The sequence below is a fragment of the Staurois parvus genome, unplaced genomic scaffold, assembly GCF_062004578.1.
Source record: "Staurois parvus isolate SC_StPar_1 unplaced genomic scaffold, SC_StPar_1.0 ptg000255l, whole genome shotgun sequence".
NCBI classification, from domain to species: Eukaryota; Metazoa; Chordata; class Amphibia; order Anura; family Ranidae; genus Staurois; species Staurois parvus.
In genome coordinates, this window is record NW_028318051.1 from 1,749,984 (window position 1) to 1,769,508 (window position 19,525).

A 19,525-nucleotide genomic window follows, 5' to 3' on the forward strand; every position below is an offset into this window, starting at 1 on the left:
TGCAATTGGGGAGGTAGGAGGAATCCCTGGGGGTTGGCCAACCTTCTAGTTGTGGTCAATATATATATATATATATATATATATATATATACACGACTATATGTGACCATTGTAACTCCCTCCTCATTGGCCTACCTAATTGCAGGCTATCCCCTCTTCGGTCTATTTTGGATGCTGCTGCCATATTCCTCCACCTTACTAACCGTTCCATATCTGCCATCCCTCTCTACCAATCCCTCCAATGGCCTCCACTCAGTGTCCTCCACCCCTCTCTGCCAATCCCTCCACTGGCCTCCACTCAGTGTCCTCTATCCCTCTCTGCCAATCCCTCCACTGGCTTCCCATTGCCCAACGAATAAACTTTAAAACATTAACAAAAACAACAAATAAATCCATTTATAACTCTGCCCCAAATTACATCACCGATCTTGCCTCCAAATATCACCCAAACCATACTCTACTCTTCTTGCATGACCTCCTGCTCTCTAGCTCCCTTGTCTCCTCCTCCCATGCTCATCTCCAGGACTTCTTCAAAGCCTCCCCCATCCTCTGGAACTCCTCAACCCCAATTTATCAGACTATCGCCTACTCTGCTCACTTTTAGGCGATCTCTGAAAACATCTCTCTTCAGGGAAGCCTATCCTGCCTTCAGCTAATAATGGAATCTTCTATTCCTCCTAGCAGTGCATCCCCCACAGTTACTACCTTTTGTACCACTAGCCCCTCTTAGATTGTAAGCTCCCAGGATCAGGGCCCTCATATCCCTCTTGTATTGAACTGTATTGTTGCTGTATTGTCTCCCTTTTATATTGTAAAGCGCTAAGCTAACGGCGTTAAATAAATCCTGCATGATAATATATGTTCTACGGGATTTATATTGCGCCAACAGTTTGCGCAGCGCTTTACAAAATGAAGGCAGACATTACAGTTACAATACAATTTGGTACAAGAGGAAACAGAGGGCCCTGCTCCTTAGAGCTTACAATCTAGGAGGAATGGCTGAGTGATACGAAAGGTAATGGCTGTGGGGGGATGAGCTGATGGAGGAAATAAAAGGCTGTTAACTAGGTAAAAGCAGGATAGACTTCTTTAAAGAGAATGTTTTTCAGGGATCTAAAGGTGGATGGATTAGGAGATAGTCGGACAGATTAGGGTAGGGAGTTCCATAGGATGGGAGAAGTCCTGGAGGTGAGCATGGAACGAGGTGACTTGGGAGCTAGAGAGCAGAAGGTCTTGGGAGGATCGAAGTGAGCTGTTTGGTTGATATTTTGAGACCAGGTTGGTGATGTAGCTGGGGGCAGAGTTGTAGATGGCTTTGTAAGTTGTTAGTATGTTGAATTTTACTCATTGGGCGAGTGGAAGCCATTGGAGGGGTTGGCAGAGAGGGGTGGAGGACACTGAATGGAAGCCAGTGGAGAGATTGGCAGAGAGGGGTGGAGGACACTGAACGGTTGGTAAGGTGGATGAACCTGGCAGCAGTATTCATGGTGGACTAAAGGGGGGATAGCCTATGTAAAGGTAAGCCAATTAGGAGGGAGTTGCAGTAGGCGAGATGAGAGATGACAAGGGAGTGAATTAGGAGCTTTGTGGTGTCATTGGTTAAACGGGCGTATTCTAGAGATGTTGTGGAGGTTGAGGCGGCATGATTTGGACAGGGATTGGATGTAGGCCTGAACGGATAGTTCAGAATCCTGGGTTACCCCTAGCACCCTGGCATGCAGGAATGGGTTGATAGTGGTGCTATTGATAATGACCGAGAAATCGGGAAGAGGCACATGGGGGAGGAAATTTTATGAGCTCAGTTTTGGATAGTTTGAGTTTTAGGAAGTGGTGTGACATCCAGTCTGATATGTCTGTTAGTAAATCGTGATACGTGAGGAGACTGATGGGGTGAGTTGAGGAGTAGTATTGGAATCCGTGAGAAGCTATCAGCTGACCCAAGGAAGACGTGTAGATCAAGAATAGGAGAGGTCCAAGGACCTTGGGGGACCCCGACAGTAAAAGGAGGAGGAAGTAGAGTTGTAAGTGATACTGAAGGTGTGGTGAGATAGGTAAGATTCGAGCCAACGGAGAGTACAGTCATGGAGGCCAAGTAAATAGAGTTTTTTGAGGCGGAGGAGGAGGGGGTGGTCAACTGTGTCAAAGGCAGTGGAGAGGTCAAAGAGTAAGAGTACGGAATAGTGACCATTGGTATTAGCGGTTAGTAAGTTGTTGAGCTTTAGGAGAGCAGATTATTGTGGGCGAAATCCAGACTGAAAGGGTTCGAGAATGTTACAAGCTACCCTAGAGGTATGTTTTGACGTGTGTGTGGTTTGCACGCTCCCCTAAAAAGGACACAGCAGTAAACCCCAACAACCACCCTTCACTCCCCCCCCCCCCCCCCCCCCCCATACAGGTCAATGGGAATGCAGAAGCTGCTTATAAACGTATAACTAAACGCAAAAGCTTTTTTGTTTTGGAAAAGGGGAGAGAGTTTAAAACCTCTGTCAAGTTTTTGTTGTCTGTGCCCTTTTCACCCTCTTTGTCCTGTTTACCATTATAATTGAAAGTGAAAATAAAATAAATTTGGGTTGTCCATAGAAAAGTAATAGAGGGAAAATCTTCCAATGGGGACACTAGTTCTGATGACCTGGGGGTCCCCAAGGAATCCCCTTAATTTCCAGAAATTTTTTTTCTCACTTTCTGTTTGACTGTGGGACAGGAAGTGAAGAAAAATCTCTGTAATGGGACAGAGATGGCAAAAAAAAATCATACAGGAGTTATAACCTTCCCTTGCTCTATCCAAAATGAAAAAAAAACATTGGCTATAATTCTACTTTAAAATGATTCTTAAGTTCAAGCTGCATACATCCGAGGAAGCATATCCAAGGAAGTCCTAAATCACAAGCTGTTTTTTTTTTCTACCTGCTGAGTCTCCAGTGGTGAGATCTGTACCAGCTCTTTCCTGTAGCTGGGAAGATATCAATCCAATTGTTTTTAAAGTGAACCTGTCAGCAACCACATTGTTGCACTTTGTCAATTTTTATTGTTAACATTTGAGCTGCTTCATTGTTAGGCATATATCTTTTTTTTAATTTCATCTTCCTTTTTTTTTTCTTTTAGTCAGTGATGAATTAATCAAGGACTGCCTGAGCATCCTGTACAACACCTGTATATGCGTAAGTACTCCTTTTGTTTTTATTGCAGTACAATTTGCGTGGTTTTGTTGATGCATATTTTGTGTGATAGACTTTTCCATTGTTGTGTATATAATTTTTCAAGGATAAGTTCACCTTTTAGACAAAAATAATGCACATTTTTTTTTTTTTTGCAGGTAAAATAATTATGCATTTATTTTTGTCTACAGGAGCCTGGAAAACATTGCACCAGCGATAAGTAGATTGCTGATGCCATGCAGGTCTCCTGCAGACCTGTCAGAATATCTGCTTGTCGTACGGGATGTACAAGCAAGCAGATATTCTGACAGGAAGTGTCAATGAACTACCACGGCGCTCCACAGTGCCGTGGTGGTTCATTGACAACTACAAGCCCACAGCCGCTAATGCTGTGGGGACTCACCAGTGGTGTATTTAGGTTTTCGGCTGCCCTAGGCAACACAAAAATCGTCTGCACCCACGGATAGCAATCAACACCTTCCCCTCCGCAGAGAGAGCCTGACATTGACGAACAACACCCCTGCCCCCCACCTGTGAGAGCCTTCCATTATGCCCCCCGGTGATAGAAAGACACCCATCTCTACAGCTCCAGACATCCCCAGGACAAAGAGTCAGACTCTACGTACACCATCAAGCAACCCTGCAGCCTCTCTCGGTACCCACCTGGTTCCCATGGCGCTCGTGTCCCTTCTTCCATCCCTTCTTCTGTGGGAAGGTGCTGCCCCCTGAAAAATGCCGCCCTAGGCATGTGCCTTGTTTGCCTTGTGGTAAATACACCCCTGGGACTCACAGTTCATTCACGAAAAATACAGTGCAATGATATATATACAAAATATAGCGCTACACAATAAATGCATGTAAAAACAAAAAACTGTGTTTGTGAAAATCAATGTGTGCCATACCAGACGTCTAATCAATACATACATAAAGAACTCCATAAACTGCACATAACTGGTGCTCTAAATGAATTGTGCACACAAATAACAAATGTCCTTAATAGTGAACTGTCCTTTTTTAAATCTTGAATATCAGCATGTGGACTTGTGGTATATATCCCATAAATCCTGATCCAAATACCCAACTGTAAGTGTTATCAGAATATGGTCTCAAAAAGTGTTGAACCGTCCCTTTTTAAATCCGCTGTACTTCAAATAGACCAGTGTACCACGCTACTGTATACACGTGTACGGTGCTCCTGTGTCACCCCTTAGGGCTCATCTGCTTCCAACACTCTTGCGCTCACCTCCAGGTTTGACCCGTAATGACAGGTCAAACTGCGCTTTCCCCTTTAACTCGGGAGGGTATACTGGTACATAGATCTTCACCACCATTAGCCAGCACTTTTAAACATCTCCAGAACGCTCCACATCCATGTGAAAAAAATGCTCAATATAGTGTAATATTGCCACTCAAAACAGCCTTTATTAAATCAATCTAGAAAAACTCACATTAAAATATGTCCTCCTGGGACACTGCAGGGTTAAAACTCACTATACAGTGTTTGCTGTAAGAAGTGTGCAGAAATCCCTTATCCAAAATGGTGGCACGTGCACTTACGGTTTGCGGCCTGACGTCATCGGCACACCCTACACATTACGTCCTATCATGTGACTTCATCAGGAGCAGAGGCGGACTGACAAATCATGGGGCCCCTGGGCAATAAGGGATCATGGGGCCCCTGTGCTCAAACTCAAAAAAGCCTATGAAAAAGGTACCAGGGGCATCTCATGGGGCCCCCTACTGACCCCGGGCCCTCGGGCAGTGCCCGAGTTTCCAAATGGTCAGTCCGCTCCTGATCAGGACACATGAAAATGTTTGTTTAAACATCTACGCAAATATCCCGCAACAAAAAAGGAAACGACCACCATTTATTTCTCACAGGCATCTTCTTTCAGAAAATATATAACGTCTGGGGATTCTAAGTAATTTTATAGCCATGAAATGCTGATTTTTAGCATTTATTTAAAAAAAATTCTACATTTCCCTGGACAGCAAGGGGTTAATAAAGGGCTGTGTTGTCTTAATGTTTCTAAACGGACAGTATTTTGTATCTACTTTTGTAATGTACTTGTATGTGTTACTTTCGGGGTCAAGGTGCTGCTCTGCGCTGGCAGGAGTGACTGTCGTCATTGGCAGGTCACCGTGGTCCTAATTCACATTTTTGCTTTGTTCCTAATAACATAATCTACTCAAAAGGTAGCCGCACCAGTGAGGAGACGTCGGGTGTGTCGTCACATATTGTTGTATTATGTCTGCTTGCAGGAATTTTATCTGCTATGCTACAAACATCCGTCATGGAAATTGAGTCACAGAGGGAATGGATTATTGGTCAGTAGGGAAGGTTAGGGTTTTACATGAAGCATTTGGCTTGCTTTTATACAGTCTGATCCATAAATATTGGGACATGGACACAATTCTAACATTTTTGGCTCTATACACCACCACAATGGATTTGAAATGAAACAAACAAGATGTGCTTTAACTGCAGACTGTCAGCTTTAATTTGAGGGTATTTACATCCAAATCAGGTGAGCGGTGTAGGAATTACAACAGTTTGCATATGTGCCTCCCACTTGTTAAGGGACCAAAAATAATGGGACAATTGGCTTCTCGGCTGTTCCATGGCCAGGTGTGTGTTATTCCCTCATTATCCCTATTACAATGAGCAGATAAAAGGTCCAGAGTTCAGTGAAGCAAGCCATCATTAGGCTGAAAAAACAAAACAAACCCATCAGAGAGATAGCAAAAACATTAGGCGTGGCCAAAACAACTGTTTGGAACATTCTTAAAAAGAAGGAACGCACCGGTGAGCTCAGCAACAGCAAAAGACCCGGAAGACCACGGAAAACAACTGTGGTGGATGACCAAATAATTCTTTCCCTGGTGAAGAAAACACCCTTCACAACAGTTGGCCAGATCAAGAACACTCTCCAGGAGGTAGGTGTATGTGTGTCAAAGTCAACAATCAAGAGAAGACTTCCCCAGAGTGAATGCAGAGGGTTCACCACAAGATGGAAACCATTGGTGAGCCTCAAAAACAGGAAGGCCAGATTAGAGTTTGCCAAACGACATCTAAAAAAGCATTCACAGTTCTGGAACAACATCCTATGGACAGATGAGACCAACATCAACTTGTACCAGAGTGATGGGAAGAGAAGAGTATGGAGAAGGAAAGGAACTGCTCATGATCCTAAGCATACCACCTCATCAGTGAAGCATGGTGGTGGTAGTGTCATGGCGTGGGCATGTATGGCTGCCAATGGAACTGGTTCTCTTGTATTTATTGATGATGTGACTGCTGACAGAAGCAGCAGGAGGAATTCTGAAGTGTTTCAGGAATATTATCTGCTCATATTCAGCCAAATGCTTCAGAACTCATTGGACGCCGCTTCACAGTGCAGATGGACAATGACCCAAAGTATGCTGCAAAAGCAACCAAAGAGTTTTTTAAGGGAAAGAAGTGGAATGTTATGCAATGGCCAAGTCAATCACCTGACCTGAATCCGACTGAGCATGCATTTCACTTGCTGAAGACAAAACTGAAGGGAAAATGCCCCAAGAACAAGCAAGAACTGAAGACAGTTGCAGTAGAGGCCTGGCAGAGCATCACCAAGGATGAAACCCAGCGTCTGGTGATGTCTATGCGTTCCAGACTTCAGGCTGTAATTGACTGCATAGGATTTGCAACCAAGTATTAAAAAGTGAAAGTTTGATTTATGATTATTGTGTCGCATTACTTTTGGTCCCTTAACAAGTGGGAAGCACATATGCAAACTGTTGTAATTCCTACACCGTTCACCTGATTTGGATGTAAATACCCTCAAATTAAAGCTGACAGTCTGCAGTTAAAGCACATCTTGTTTGTTTCATTTCAAATCCATTGTGGTGGTGTATAGAGCCAAAAATGTTAGAATTGTGTCGATGTCCCAATATTGGGCAACTGTCAGCTTGTGTCTGTGCGGGACCTTTTTATAACACGTGTGCAAAATCCAGCTGTCCTCAAGAACCACTATTGTCTGGTTGATCCAAGAATGGGCATGTACAAATTTGCTGGTTGTCGTTTTGAGAAGGGAATGTACAGCACTGCAGAAGGGAATGTACAGTACTGCAGCAGGGGGCACTTGTGGTCAAGACAGCGTGTCTGTGCCCTCTTTTATATCCAAAATGTTTTTTGTGAATAAATAACCAAATTACTTCTCTTTTTTTTTTTTTTTTTTATATATAGACGGAAGGTGTCACCAAACGCTTGGCAGAACGCAATGACTTTGTGCTTTTCTTGTTTACCTTAATGACAAACAAAAAGACGTTCCTGCAAACGGCAACCCTCATTGAAGACATCCTCGGGGTTAAAAAGGTACTCTTCATTTTTATTAACACCAGTCTGTTGCTAACGTCCTCTAAATTAAATGTAGATCTAAATCATTCTTAAAGAAAACTGCAGCTGAAATGAGATTATGACTGTAGGCATTGCTGCTGTAGTGATTGATTCTAGTTCCCAGGTCATTTGCTAAGTGGCTGCCTTGCGGTTTGCTGAACACAGGAGGTCACCTGCTCAACACAGGCACTATTCAGGGAACATTTTCCATTTTCTTGCTATAAAGCTGTCTCTGGACAGTGGGGATTGTTTTGTCCGCACCCCACCTCGTCGCACAAATTCATACAAAGAGGGCGCTTTGTATGAATTGAGAAAATATAAAGTGTTCCCTGAATGGTGCCCTTGTTGAGCGATCAACCTTCTGTGTTCACAATACAGGAGGGCAGACACTCTTGGCACAGGATGTGAAAGTGGAGATTGCTATGGTAGTGGAGAGTATCGCAGGGATTTTTCAATCCTGGTGGATCAGTATCACATGTACATTATCTACAAGCTTCTCCAAATTAGGCATCCGCCCACTAAAGATATTTACATAACTCCTCCCAAGAGCCAGCCCAGTGCTTCCATTCTCTTAAAGCAGGGGTCTCCAAACGTTCTAAACAAAGGGCTAGTGCCCCATCGTTGGCGTCGGTGGGAGGACTAGTGCCCCATCGTTGGCGTCGGTGGGAGGACTAGTGCCCCATCGTTGGCGTCGGTGGGAGGACTAGTGCCCCATCGTTGGCGTCGGTGGGAGGACTAGTGCCCCATCGTTGGCGTCGGTGGGAGGGCTAGTGCCCCATCGTTGGCGTCGGTGGGAGGGCTAGTGCCCCATCGTTGGCGTCGGTGGGAGGGCTAGTGCCCCATCGTTGGCGTCTGTGGGAGGGCTAGTGCCCCATCGTTGGCGTCGGTGGGAGGGCTAGTGCCCCATCGTTGGCGTCGGTGGGAGGGCTAGTGCCCCATCGTTGGCGTCGGTGGGAGGGCTAGTGCCCCATCGCCTGTGTCAATTTTTAGGGTGGAAAATGTAATCTGTTTCCATAGCCGCAGCAACGTCTGCCGCAACGCCGAGAAGTTTCCCCATACTGTCTGTCGGATTGTAAAACAGTGTGGCCGTGTGGTGCTCCGCCCACATGGCCTGATCACCAATTCCCAGAGTTCTGTGAGTGCCTACAAGTCCCATCAGCCTTAGCGGCTGTCAGCTTGTTGTTTTCAATGAACTGCCACGGCTCTGTGGATCTTCCTGTCAGTATATCTGCTTTACCGTACATCAAGCAGGTATTCTGACAGGTCTGCATGGCATCAGTGATCTACTGACCACTGGTGCAGTGATTTCCAGTCTCCTTTGGACTAAAATAAGTGCACATATTTTACCTGCGAAAAAAATGTACATTTATTATTTTTGTCCAAAAGGTGAACTTATCCTTTAAGAGGAGTACGGAGGCAGGGTGCCATGATGTGTTCAGGGAGCTGTGTAGAGCACCCTGTTGTTCCTCCCACCAGCCATGATATGCCTGCATTGCATGGAGTATCACAGGTACCCAGTAATCACACATTGCTGAATCTAAGATGCACAATGAAAAAAGTTTTTTTTTTTTTTTTAAATTTCATTAGCATGATGATGAAGGGGGTAAAGTTGGAACCAGAGTTGGCAAAATCTAACCTGATTAAAATTCAACTTTAAAGTGTTAGCAAAGTCAATTTTTATTTTTTAACATTAAAATAACATGAAAGGATTTCATCCCTTTCCTCACAAGTTTAAAGCCGTCTTTCCCTGGCCATTACAGCCAGAAAAGCAATGATCGAACAGATCTCAGTTTGATCAGCTGCCTGGAGGGCAGAGGAGGGAATGGGATAGACCACTGAAGGGAACCTGTCACAATGTTTCTTGTTCATCCCTTCTGATGGCAAATAAAGTGATTCTAAAAGGTAAAAAATAAAGTAAAAAAAAATGGTATACTTACCTGCTTTGCGCAGTGGTATTGCACATAGCGGTCCTGATCCTCCTCTTCTCTGGTACCCTAGCGGCGATCCTGGCTCCTCCTCTTTTTTGTGTCCCCATAGCTAGCCGCTTGCTGCGGAGGCACAGTGTCTAATCGCTTCCAAGCTGTGTCTATGAAGCCACGCTCCATAGACACAGACAAACACTCACACAGCGGGACTTAGCCCTGCCTCCACTTCCACCTCGCTGCATTTGATTGACAGCAGCAGGAGCCAATGGCTTCTCCTCTAGCCAGAATTACCTCTGAGAGTCTCTTGGCATCTGCAGCATGTGTCTAGCTCACATAAAACTCACTGAAGTTCTTGGCCTTTGAACTGTGATTTAAAGTGCACCTGTTATGCTAGCATTTTGCAGGCTACCATTACTGGCCTCTTCTTTTGAGCGTATTGGTTTCTTGGCTGTCATACTTTGACTTTAAAGGGTTAGTTTACCTTTTACCAAAAAAAAAAAACTATATACAGATAAGGGGTGTCTGTACATAAATCAAGCTGTGCAGCTTTGACCAGCCTTAAATTATGCACTTGCTATAGGTGTAGGCCATTTTATGTACCTCCCAAAGCCTGGAGGAAAATCTCCAAGGGGTGGCATCATCCAGCCCTACATTTCTGTAAGAATACTCACATCCGATTCAAACCCCCCCCACTGTCCTGTTGCAATAGCTCTGAGCTCAGTGATGCTTTGGCATAGGAGATGAACTGCACAGGTACAGCGGTTTGAGAGCTTGCTTCTGGGAAATGGTGGTGGTAAGCAGTAGTGGCTGGGAATGTCTTAGCGAAGTCATAGGAACAAGGCAGGACAGGAAAGTGCTATCTCAGAGTTTTTCAGTCAGGCTTCTGGAGGTTGCTAAAAGGCCTACACCTAAAGCGAGAGCATTTTCCTGCTTTACTCAAAGCTGCACAGTTTGCTTTTTATCTATAGGTGCCCCTTACCTGCATAGGCAGTTTTTTGTTTAACACCTTCCCGCCCTGCCTATAGCAGATTGATGGCCGGGCACGACAGTCGCCGTTGTGACTGGGCGTCATATGATGTCCTGTCAAAGCAAGCCGCTCACGGGGCCGCGCCGCGATCTGCCACTGGCTGGGTCCACGGGACACAGCCGATGAGATAGCACTAAACCAGCCCGTTGCCAGTGTCATGTGACCGCTGTGACCAATCACAGCAGATCACATGTCAATTGTATACAATGGATGGCTTCCTGTCATGCCATCCAGTGTATACGATTGTTAGCTGTGACTGGTCAAGGCAGTCACATGATACAGACAGGGCCAATCACAGCCCATCTGTATCATGTGATCAGCTTTGCCCAATCACAGCTAATCACAACAAAAGACTGAATCCGTTTCAGTAACAATGATTGCAAATATCAATGAAATACATTGGTATTAGCAATCATAATATGTTAAAAAAAAAATAAAAATCCTGATCCCTTGCCCAGAGTTGTTCAATGTTATTATGCGAACATTGTATTGCTTTGGTCACAGTGTGCTGAAAAACAAAATAGTAAAAAAAAGAAAATGTAACGAAAAATAAAAAAAATAGAAACATTTTGAAAAATAAAAATTCAATTATTATTTTTACCAAAGAAATGTAGCACAATACATTTTGACCTAAATGTATGAAGAAATGTTTATTTGCAAAAGTTTATAACAGAAACAAAGATAAGTGCATTTTTTTTTTTTCTTTTCAAAAGTTTCAGGTATTTTTTGTTTTAGCAAAAAATAAAAAATTCAGTGGTGATTAAATAGCACCTAAAGAGAGCTCTATTTGTGTGAAAAAAATAAAAAAAATTTCATATGGGTACAGTGTTGCATGACCGCACAATTGTCATGCAAAGCGTGACAGTGCTGAAAGCTGAAAATTGGCCTGGGCAGGAAGGGGGTATAAGTATCCGGTAGGGAAGTGGATAAAGTGAACTAAACCTTTTAATGCGTTGTCACTTACCTGGAACAAGCACATAGATGAGTAATTCTGACACTTTCAAATGTTAACCCCTTCACGCCGGCGCCTCCCGGCCCTTTAAGAGTTTCAGAAGCCGGGAGGCGGGGTTCAGGGACATGTGACGGTCACATGATCGGGATAGGTCCCGATCGAAAGAGGAGATCGGGACCTTTCCGTGAGTGTCGGACATGTGTGCTGGAAGCACACAGGGTGCGCGTTCTCAGCACATATGTCCTTTTTTATTAGAGTGCAAACGTGTGGTTGCTCGGCGTCTAGGCCCAGACGCCGGGAGGCCGCACATTTGCATGTGGCCGGAGTAAAGAGGTTAAAGCCAGGCACAGCCTAGCAACTGTTATTATTAGGAGGTCAGCTTTGGCCTGTCCCATACTTCTGTCATGACAGCTGTATTCTACATCTTTGTCTGAAATATATGGCCATGTGTCATCACAGTTCTACCTAATATTTCCGAGCAACTGTCCACATACTTACACTCCAAGTTGTTCTAATGGTGTTTTCTCTGCGATTCAGGAGATGATCCAGCTTGAGGACATTCCCAACCTTGCAAGTCTCGTGTCCAGTTTTGATCAGCAGCAGTTGGCAAACTTCTGCAGGATCCTGTCTGTCACCATATCAGAGCTGGACACCGGAAATGACGATAAATACACTCTGCTTGCTAAAGATGCACAACAGAAGAAGTCTCAGAGCCCTTCGAGAGCGGAAATAAATCAAGGTTAGGTTTGTTAGCATCCAGTCCCTCTAGTCCTCTGTATGCTTTCATACTTGGCGCTAAGTATATTAGAAAACCTGTTTGCACAGTAATTTGCTTTTTAACTTTTTTTTTTATTTTTTTTATTTTAACTTTGGAAAAACTAATTTCCTGAATTCTGAGAAAATTATAGATACCGTATTTTTTGCTCCATAAAATGCACCTGACCATAAAACACACCTAAGTTTTAGTGGAGGAAAACAAGAAAAAAAAGTATTCTGAGCCAATGGACTGCAGACACAGTACAGGGGATGACCAGAAACTGCGGACACGGTACGGGAGATGAGCAGAGACTGCGGACACGGTACGGGAAATGAGCAGAGACTGCGGACACGGTACGGGAGATGAGCAGAGACTGCGGACACGGTACGGGAGATGAGCAGAGACTGCGGACACGGTACGGGAGATGAGCAGAGACTGCGGACACGGTACGGGAGGTGAGCAGAGACTGCGGACACGGTACGGGAGGTGAGCAGAGACTGCGGACACGGTGCGAGGGATGACCAGAGACTGCGGACACGGTGCGGGGGATGAGCAGAGACTGCGGACACGGTGCGGGGGATGAGCAGAGACTGCGGGCACGGTGCGGGGGATGAGCAGAGACTGCGGGCACGGTGCGGGGGATGAGCAGAGACTGCGGGCACGGTACGGGAGATGAGCAGAGACTGCGGACACGGTACGGGAGATGAGCAGAGACTGCGGACACGGTACGGGAGATGAGCAGAGACTGCGGACACGGTACGGGAGATGAGCAGAGACTGCGGACACGGTACGGGAGATGAGCAGAGACTGCGGACACGGTACGGGAGATGAGCAGAGACTGCGGACACGGTACGGGAGATGAGCAGAGACTGCGGACACGGTGCGAGGGATGACCAGAGACTGCGGACACGGTGCGGGGGATGAGCAGAGACTGCGGACACGGTGCGGGGGATGAGCAGAGACTGCGGACACGGTGCGGGGGATGAGCAGAGACTGCGGGCACGGTGCGGGGGATGAGCAGAGACTGCGGGCACGGTGCGGGGGATGAGCAGAGACTGCGGGCACGGTGCGGGGGATGAGCAGAGACTGCGTGCACGGTGCGGGGGATGAGCAGAGACTGCGGGCACGGTGCGGGGGATGAGCAGAGACTGCGGACCTTTTGGGTAGGGTGGGGGGCGTGTACCCGAATTTGACAGCTGTGCTCACTGTACAACGGCAGACAGGCAGGTGAGTAGTTTTAATGCTGAAGAGACCGGCCTTTCCGCCCATTTTCATAACTTCCACTTTTAAGCTACAAAAACTATAAAATTGTATTTATATAATCTCTTCACAGTCAACATTCTGTAAATATCTGCTGTTCATGTTCCTAAAAGTATACGATTTTGTTTGTTCTAGCCACACTTCTGAATATCCCAGGCTTCATTGAAAGACTATGCAAGCTTGCCACCCGTAAAGTGTCAGAATCTACAGGCACGGCCACTTTCCTCCAGGAGTTAGAGGAGTGGTACACGTGGTTGGATAACGCCTTGGTGTTGGACGCCCTGATGCGTGTGGCCCACGAGGAGACCGAACAGAGTGGAACAGGTGACATTCCTTAAAAGAAGCTGTGTTTATTGATCATCGCAGGGAAAGGGGCTGCTGCAGAGAGTGGCAGATAAACCTGAACTCCAAAAAGATGTCCAAGACCCAAATTTAATGCAGCTTTGTGTTCTGTTATTAAATATGTGCGTTTTTTTTACTGTACCTACCTATGGAGTTCAGCTTTCTGTGAATCTGCTGCTTTTCCCCTGCTGGGCAGAGCACAGGTTCATTTTAAAAATTAAAATCTTTCAGGAAAATGTGATCTTTGGAATCAGGGCTGTGAAATAAATTTTGTATCCGTATTAGTAGTTTGTCCCTTTTTTTTAATGCTTTCATTGGTTTATTAAATATGCCTCTCTCAGTATTGCATTTTTAGCTTTGTAGTTGTCTGCAGATGTAGATGATTTTGGTCTGTTTCCATAAAGATTACATCATCTACAACTCCACCATGCAATCAGTCCAAACATGAGTATTTCTCACTGGGCACTCGTGATGATTTTTATGAATCCTTGGGTACTTTTCACTGCCTGTTGCAGCTCTTTCTCCTAGATTGTAAGCTCCCAGGATCAGGGCCCTCCTATCCCTCTTGTATTGAACTGTATTGTTGCTGTATTGTCTCCCGTTATATTGTAAAGCGCTGAGCAAACTGTTGGCGCTATATAAATCCTGTATAATAACCGCTTCCCGTCTGGACGCTGTATATAAACGGCCAGACGGTGGCAGTGCAGGGGCGGGTGGCCATTTATAAACGGCCTCCCCACCCCCTGCTTGTGCGCACTCCCTGCGAGCTCACAGCACCGCGATCCAGTGCCCGCTCTGTCCTCCGGACACCGTGGAACACCGATCGTTGTACGGGACCTCTGTGTGAGGTCCCGATTATGTGAACACGGATTAGCCAATCAGTGCTCACATGCAGAGTAGTAAGCAAGATGTCACTTTTTACATCTTTGCTTACTACGTGTGAAATCTGTGAATGATCACAGAGGTCACAAGGTACAGGGTTATTCACTACAGCCTTGTACCATGTGCCAAGCTGTGACCAATCACAGCTCGTACAGTATTTCTCAATGAAAAGGTATAAGGTATGTGAGAGCACTAAAAAAAAAGCAGCAGCTATGCACAATAGGTGACCAGATAAAACCTTAAAATAAAATTATTGGATAAATGATTATAAAATATGTATAAAGAAATGTTCCAAAAGTGATAATAGTGCTCTGAAGGTGCCTGCTTCAAAGGTATTCTGGTGCTTGTGCAAATGATTATAGTAAAATTGCACACTCACCAGATGCGCAACATAAATGCGCGCATATATATTTCGATAGGTAGGTAGGTCAAGATGTCCTCTCAAGGAGATCAGGGTAGACCAGATGGTAGGTAATCCTCCCTCTGAAAAAGAAGTGGCACACCAGGTAATTCCAGGGCTTTACGATGATCTAAGTCAGCCAGAGGTCCCCTATAGGGTTAGGTGAGTGCAGTTTCCTGGATATACAGGAGAACCCCTCTCTGGGTACTGGAATGGACCTGTGATCTTGGATGGGCTTCTGCCAACGAATTACTCCGCCATGATCTCAGAAGCAAGGCAGGCAAATTATTGCTTTTACAGCCTTTATGGGTGTAAAAGCAATCAGTGTACAAAAAAAAAAAAAAATCTTCACCCCCCAAGTAGTACAGTGTCACCATGGTGACGCTGTACTGCTAGGGTGACAGTATGTACAAAAAATAATTTATAAAAATGTAACTTTCTTTTTTTAAATTATAATTTTTGGTTATAAACTAATTTGGGTTATTTTTTTTATTTTTTTTACTAAAAAGATAACTGAATAAATTTTGGCCAAGATTTATGACATACAAAATCCCAGTAGTGAATAAATATCACCAAAATAAAGTTTTATCTGTCTCAAAAAAATGCTAAAAAATTCATATGGGTACAGTGTTGCATGACTGCGCAATTGTCATTCAAAGTGTGATAGCGCTGAAACCTGAAAATTGGCCTGGGCAGGAAGGGGGTGAAAGTGTCCGGGCAGGAAGGGGGTGAAAGTGTCCGGGCAGGAAGGGGGTGAAAGTGTCCGGGCAGGAAGGGGGTGAAAGTGTCCGGGCAGGAAGGGGGTGAAAGTGTCCGGGCAGGAAGGGGGTGAAAGTGTCCGGGCAGGAAGGGGGTGAAAGTGTCCGGGCAGAAAGGGGGTGAAAGTGTCCGGGCAGGAAGGGGGCGAAAGTGTCCGGGCAGGAAGGGGGCGAAAGTGTCTGGACTTGAAGAGGTTAAGCTACCAAAGCTCTTCTCTAACATTCTGTTCACTTTTTAGAGTCGTCTGATGAAAGTGGCCTGGCAAATCCCACCTCAAGAACTCAGCTCCCACATTCCATGAAGATCATGCATGAGATCATGTACAAAGTAGAGGTTCTCTATGTGCTCTGTGTCTTGTTGATGGGAAGGCAAAGGAATCAGGTTTGTGTACCCTTTTTTTTTTTTTTTCCCATTCTTTTCACGTGTTTGGAAGGTCTTTTATGCCTCTAATTCTTTGTTATCACCATCATTCATTGTTTCCTATTTCCTCTTATTTCAGGTTCATAAAATGATTGCCGAGTTTAAACTGATCCCAGGATTAAATAATCTGTTTGACAAGCTGATATGGCGGAAGCACTCTGCGTCCACTTTGGTACTCCATGGGCACAACCAGAACTGCGACTGCAGTCCGGTGAGTAATATTAACCCCTTTGCGCCGGTGCCTCACGGCCCTTTAAGAGTTTCAGGAGGCGGGCGGCGTTTTAGGGTCATGTGATTCGCGGTCACATAATTGGAAAAGGTCCCAATTGCAAGGGAAATCGGGACCTTTCCGTGAGTTACAGACATATGTGCTGGGAGCACTCAGGGCACATTGGACACAGCTGATCACATGACCGAGCCGACATCTTCAGCTCTTTCCATGGATCGGTGATCCGCTGTGTCCGAGGGACACAGCGCACCACCGATCGCCACGCTCCCTGAGCCGCGCATGCGCGGTGAGAATGGGAGGACGTCGTATGACGTCTTCCCAGAACGAGAGAACCGCCTTGCGCCCATCATTGGACTATATGGCGGGCAGGAGGCAGCTAATACTTTAATAGTAACCTTGCATTGATTGTACAGGAGAAGAATGACTCCTTTCTCAGGGACGTGCTTCCGCATCCTTTATTATAGAGAGCGTCTATGTACACTAGCGGCTGTGGGGGTCACCGCTACAAACTAGATCTACAAAGACATTTAGTGCACCCAAAGTTGATATACACAGCTACTACATATTTCTAAAGCGTTTTATTTGTACCTATTGAGTAAATCTTTTTTTTTTTTTTTTTTCTTGCTAGGATATTTCACTGAAGATACAGTTTCTAAGATTGCTCCAGAGCTTTAGCGACCATCATGAGTGAGTAGTTTGTTGCATTTTTGTTCTTTTTTTGTTTTTATACGGTACACAATTATTTTTTGCGAAGTAGTTATAAAGTTTTCAAGTCGTAAGCGTCCTGGTTTCCTGATTACTAATCCTGCAGGTTGACTGAGCTTTACTTTTCAGCTGTCGGTGCTACTTTGTTGGTCTTACTAAAAGCCATGTTGTTCTGACCTAAAACTGCTGTGAATACCACATGGTGTCAGAGGTTTCATTTCTGCTTGGCCTCCCCCATCCCTCCCCTGCATTAAATGAAAGTAAAAGTACTTTTTGGTTTTGGCTTGCTGTAGGAAATGTTTGTGTTCCTATGTGAGCAATGCTTTTCCTAACCCATTGTATTCTTCACTTTAGGAATAAATATTTACTTCTCAACAGCCAAGAATTAAATGAACTGAGTGCAATCTCTTTAAAAGCCAGTATCCCAGAAGTAGAGGCTGTATTGAATACAGACAGGTAAGCCCCACTGATCTTTGGACATTTCATGACATAGGGCCTTGTGTATATAATTCCTGTTGGAAGGAGTGGTATTGAACCATCTACATTGCCCTATAGCAAGCAGTCTAATTTGAACTTTACTTTTTTGGCTGTCGGCTTCCTTTCTTTTTTTTTTTTTTTTACTTTTTTGTAGATATTTGAATTGGCCTGTTTGCTAAGGGGCAGCAAAGACTTTTTTTTTTTTTTTTTAAACCACTTCAAGTCCGGACACTTTTACCCCCTTCCTGTCCAGGCCAATTTTCAGCTTTCAGCGCTATCACACGTTGAATGACAATTGCACGGTCATGCAACACTGTACCCATATGAATTTTTTAGCGTTTTTTAAGACAGCTAAAGCTTTATTTTGGTGGCATTTATTCACCACTGGGATTATTTTTTTTTTCTTTTTTGCTATATAAATGAAAAAGTCCAAAAATGTTATGTTTTTCTTATAAAATTTTGCAAATAATCTTTCTTCCTAAATCTTGGCCATAATTTATTCAGTTATCTTTTTAGCAAAAAAAAACAAATAACCTAAATTCGTTTATAACCAAAAATTATAATTTTTTAAAACATTTTTTACATTTTTTATTTTTTTTTATATTCTTATTTGTGTGTTTTTTTTTTTCTTGTTTTATTTTTACATACTGTTACCTAGCAGTACAGTGTCACCATGGTAACACTGTACTACTTGGGGGTTATGAAGCTTTTTTTTTTTTTTACACTGATTGCTTTTACACCCATAAAGGCTGTAAATGCAATAATTTCTCCATTTTCTCTCTGGCTGCATTCTTGCAGCCATTGAGAAATACTGTGAGAGCTGTGATTGGTCACAGCTTGTCACATGGTACAAGGCTGTTGTGAATAGCCTTGTACCATGTGACCTCTGTGATCATTCACAGATTTCACAAGTAGTAAGCAATGATGTCAGAAGTGACTTGTTTACTACTGTTCATGTGATCACTGATTGGCCAATCAGTGATCACGTGAATCGGGACCTCACACAGAAGTCCCGTACAGCGATCTGTGTCCGTCGGGCACCAATTGCGATGCGCACACAGGCAATGGAAGCGGGGGGACGTTTAGAAACGTCCACCCGCTTCGGCAGTGCTCCTGTCCAGCCGTTGATCTACAAGGGCCAGACAGGAAGTGGTTAACTACATTTTACTGCGGCTTTTTTTTTTTCTGTACTTATATATGTACTTATACTTATAGAACTAGTATTTTCCAATGACTTCACTGTAATAGTGCGTGTTGCTTGGTTTTCACAATGTTTAATGACATTTTACTTCCCGGCATGCCATGTGTTTTTAGGAGCTTGGTGTGTGATGGGAAAAAGGGCCTATTAACCAGATTACTGCAAGTCATGAAAAAGGAGCCAGCAGAGTCTTCCTTCAGGTATGTTGACTGCATTGCTAGTATGATTTCCTGCAGGGACGATCTCGGTTTAGATTTCATGTTTTAGATGAGAACGATCTGTAAGGCTGTTTGATGCACATTGCATTTCTTAATGCTGTCCTGTGTCTAGGTTCTGGCAAGCACGAGCTGTAGAAAGCTTTCTTCGTGGCGTGACGTCGTACGCAGACCAGATGTTTCTGCTGAAGAGAGGATTATTAGAGGTGAGGTGGAATGGCTGTGTAATCATATAGCCATTATGGTGAAACTTTGTGGGGATTTATTTTTCTCTACTCTGTGACAAGAGCTCCCATAATCCCTTCACATACTTACAAGCTGAATGCTGACTTAAAGCTTTCTAAACAAAAATGTCATCTTTTGCAGTTTGCCATTCCTTAGATGTGGTGGCTATCCTGGTTATTTTTTCGGGCATCTTTTTCTATTCACTTGGTGATCCTGCCAAAT

At 44.4% G+C, this 19,525-nt stretch overlaps 1 protein-coding gene across 1 annotated transcript in view; it reads left to right on the forward strand.

The window, feature by feature from the left end:
- TRPC4AP (transient receptor potential cation channel subfamily C member 4 associated protein) overlaps positions 1–19,525 on the forward strand; it is a 45,531-nt gene that overhangs the window by 13,901 nt on the left and 12,105 nt on the right. Inside the window, exons 5-14 of the mRNA XM_089681002.1 lie at positions 3,103–3,158; positions 7,381–7,509; positions 11,972–12,173; positions 13,587–13,775; positions 16,073–16,215; positions 16,334–16,465; positions 17,112–17,170; positions 17,543–17,644; positions 18,980–19,063; positions 19,194–19,284. Coding sequence (XP_089537128.1) covers positions 3,103–3,158; positions 7,381–7,509; positions 11,972–12,173; positions 13,587–13,775; positions 16,073–16,215; positions 16,334–16,465; positions 17,112–17,170; positions 17,543–17,644; positions 18,980–19,063; positions 19,194–19,284 — 1,187 coding nt within the window. The remainder of the gene's footprint in view (positions 1–3,102; positions 3,159–7,380; positions 7,510–11,971; positions 12,174–13,586; positions 13,776–16,072; positions 16,216–16,333; positions 16,466–17,111; positions 17,171–17,542; positions 17,645–18,979; positions 19,064–19,193; positions 19,285–19,525) is intronic.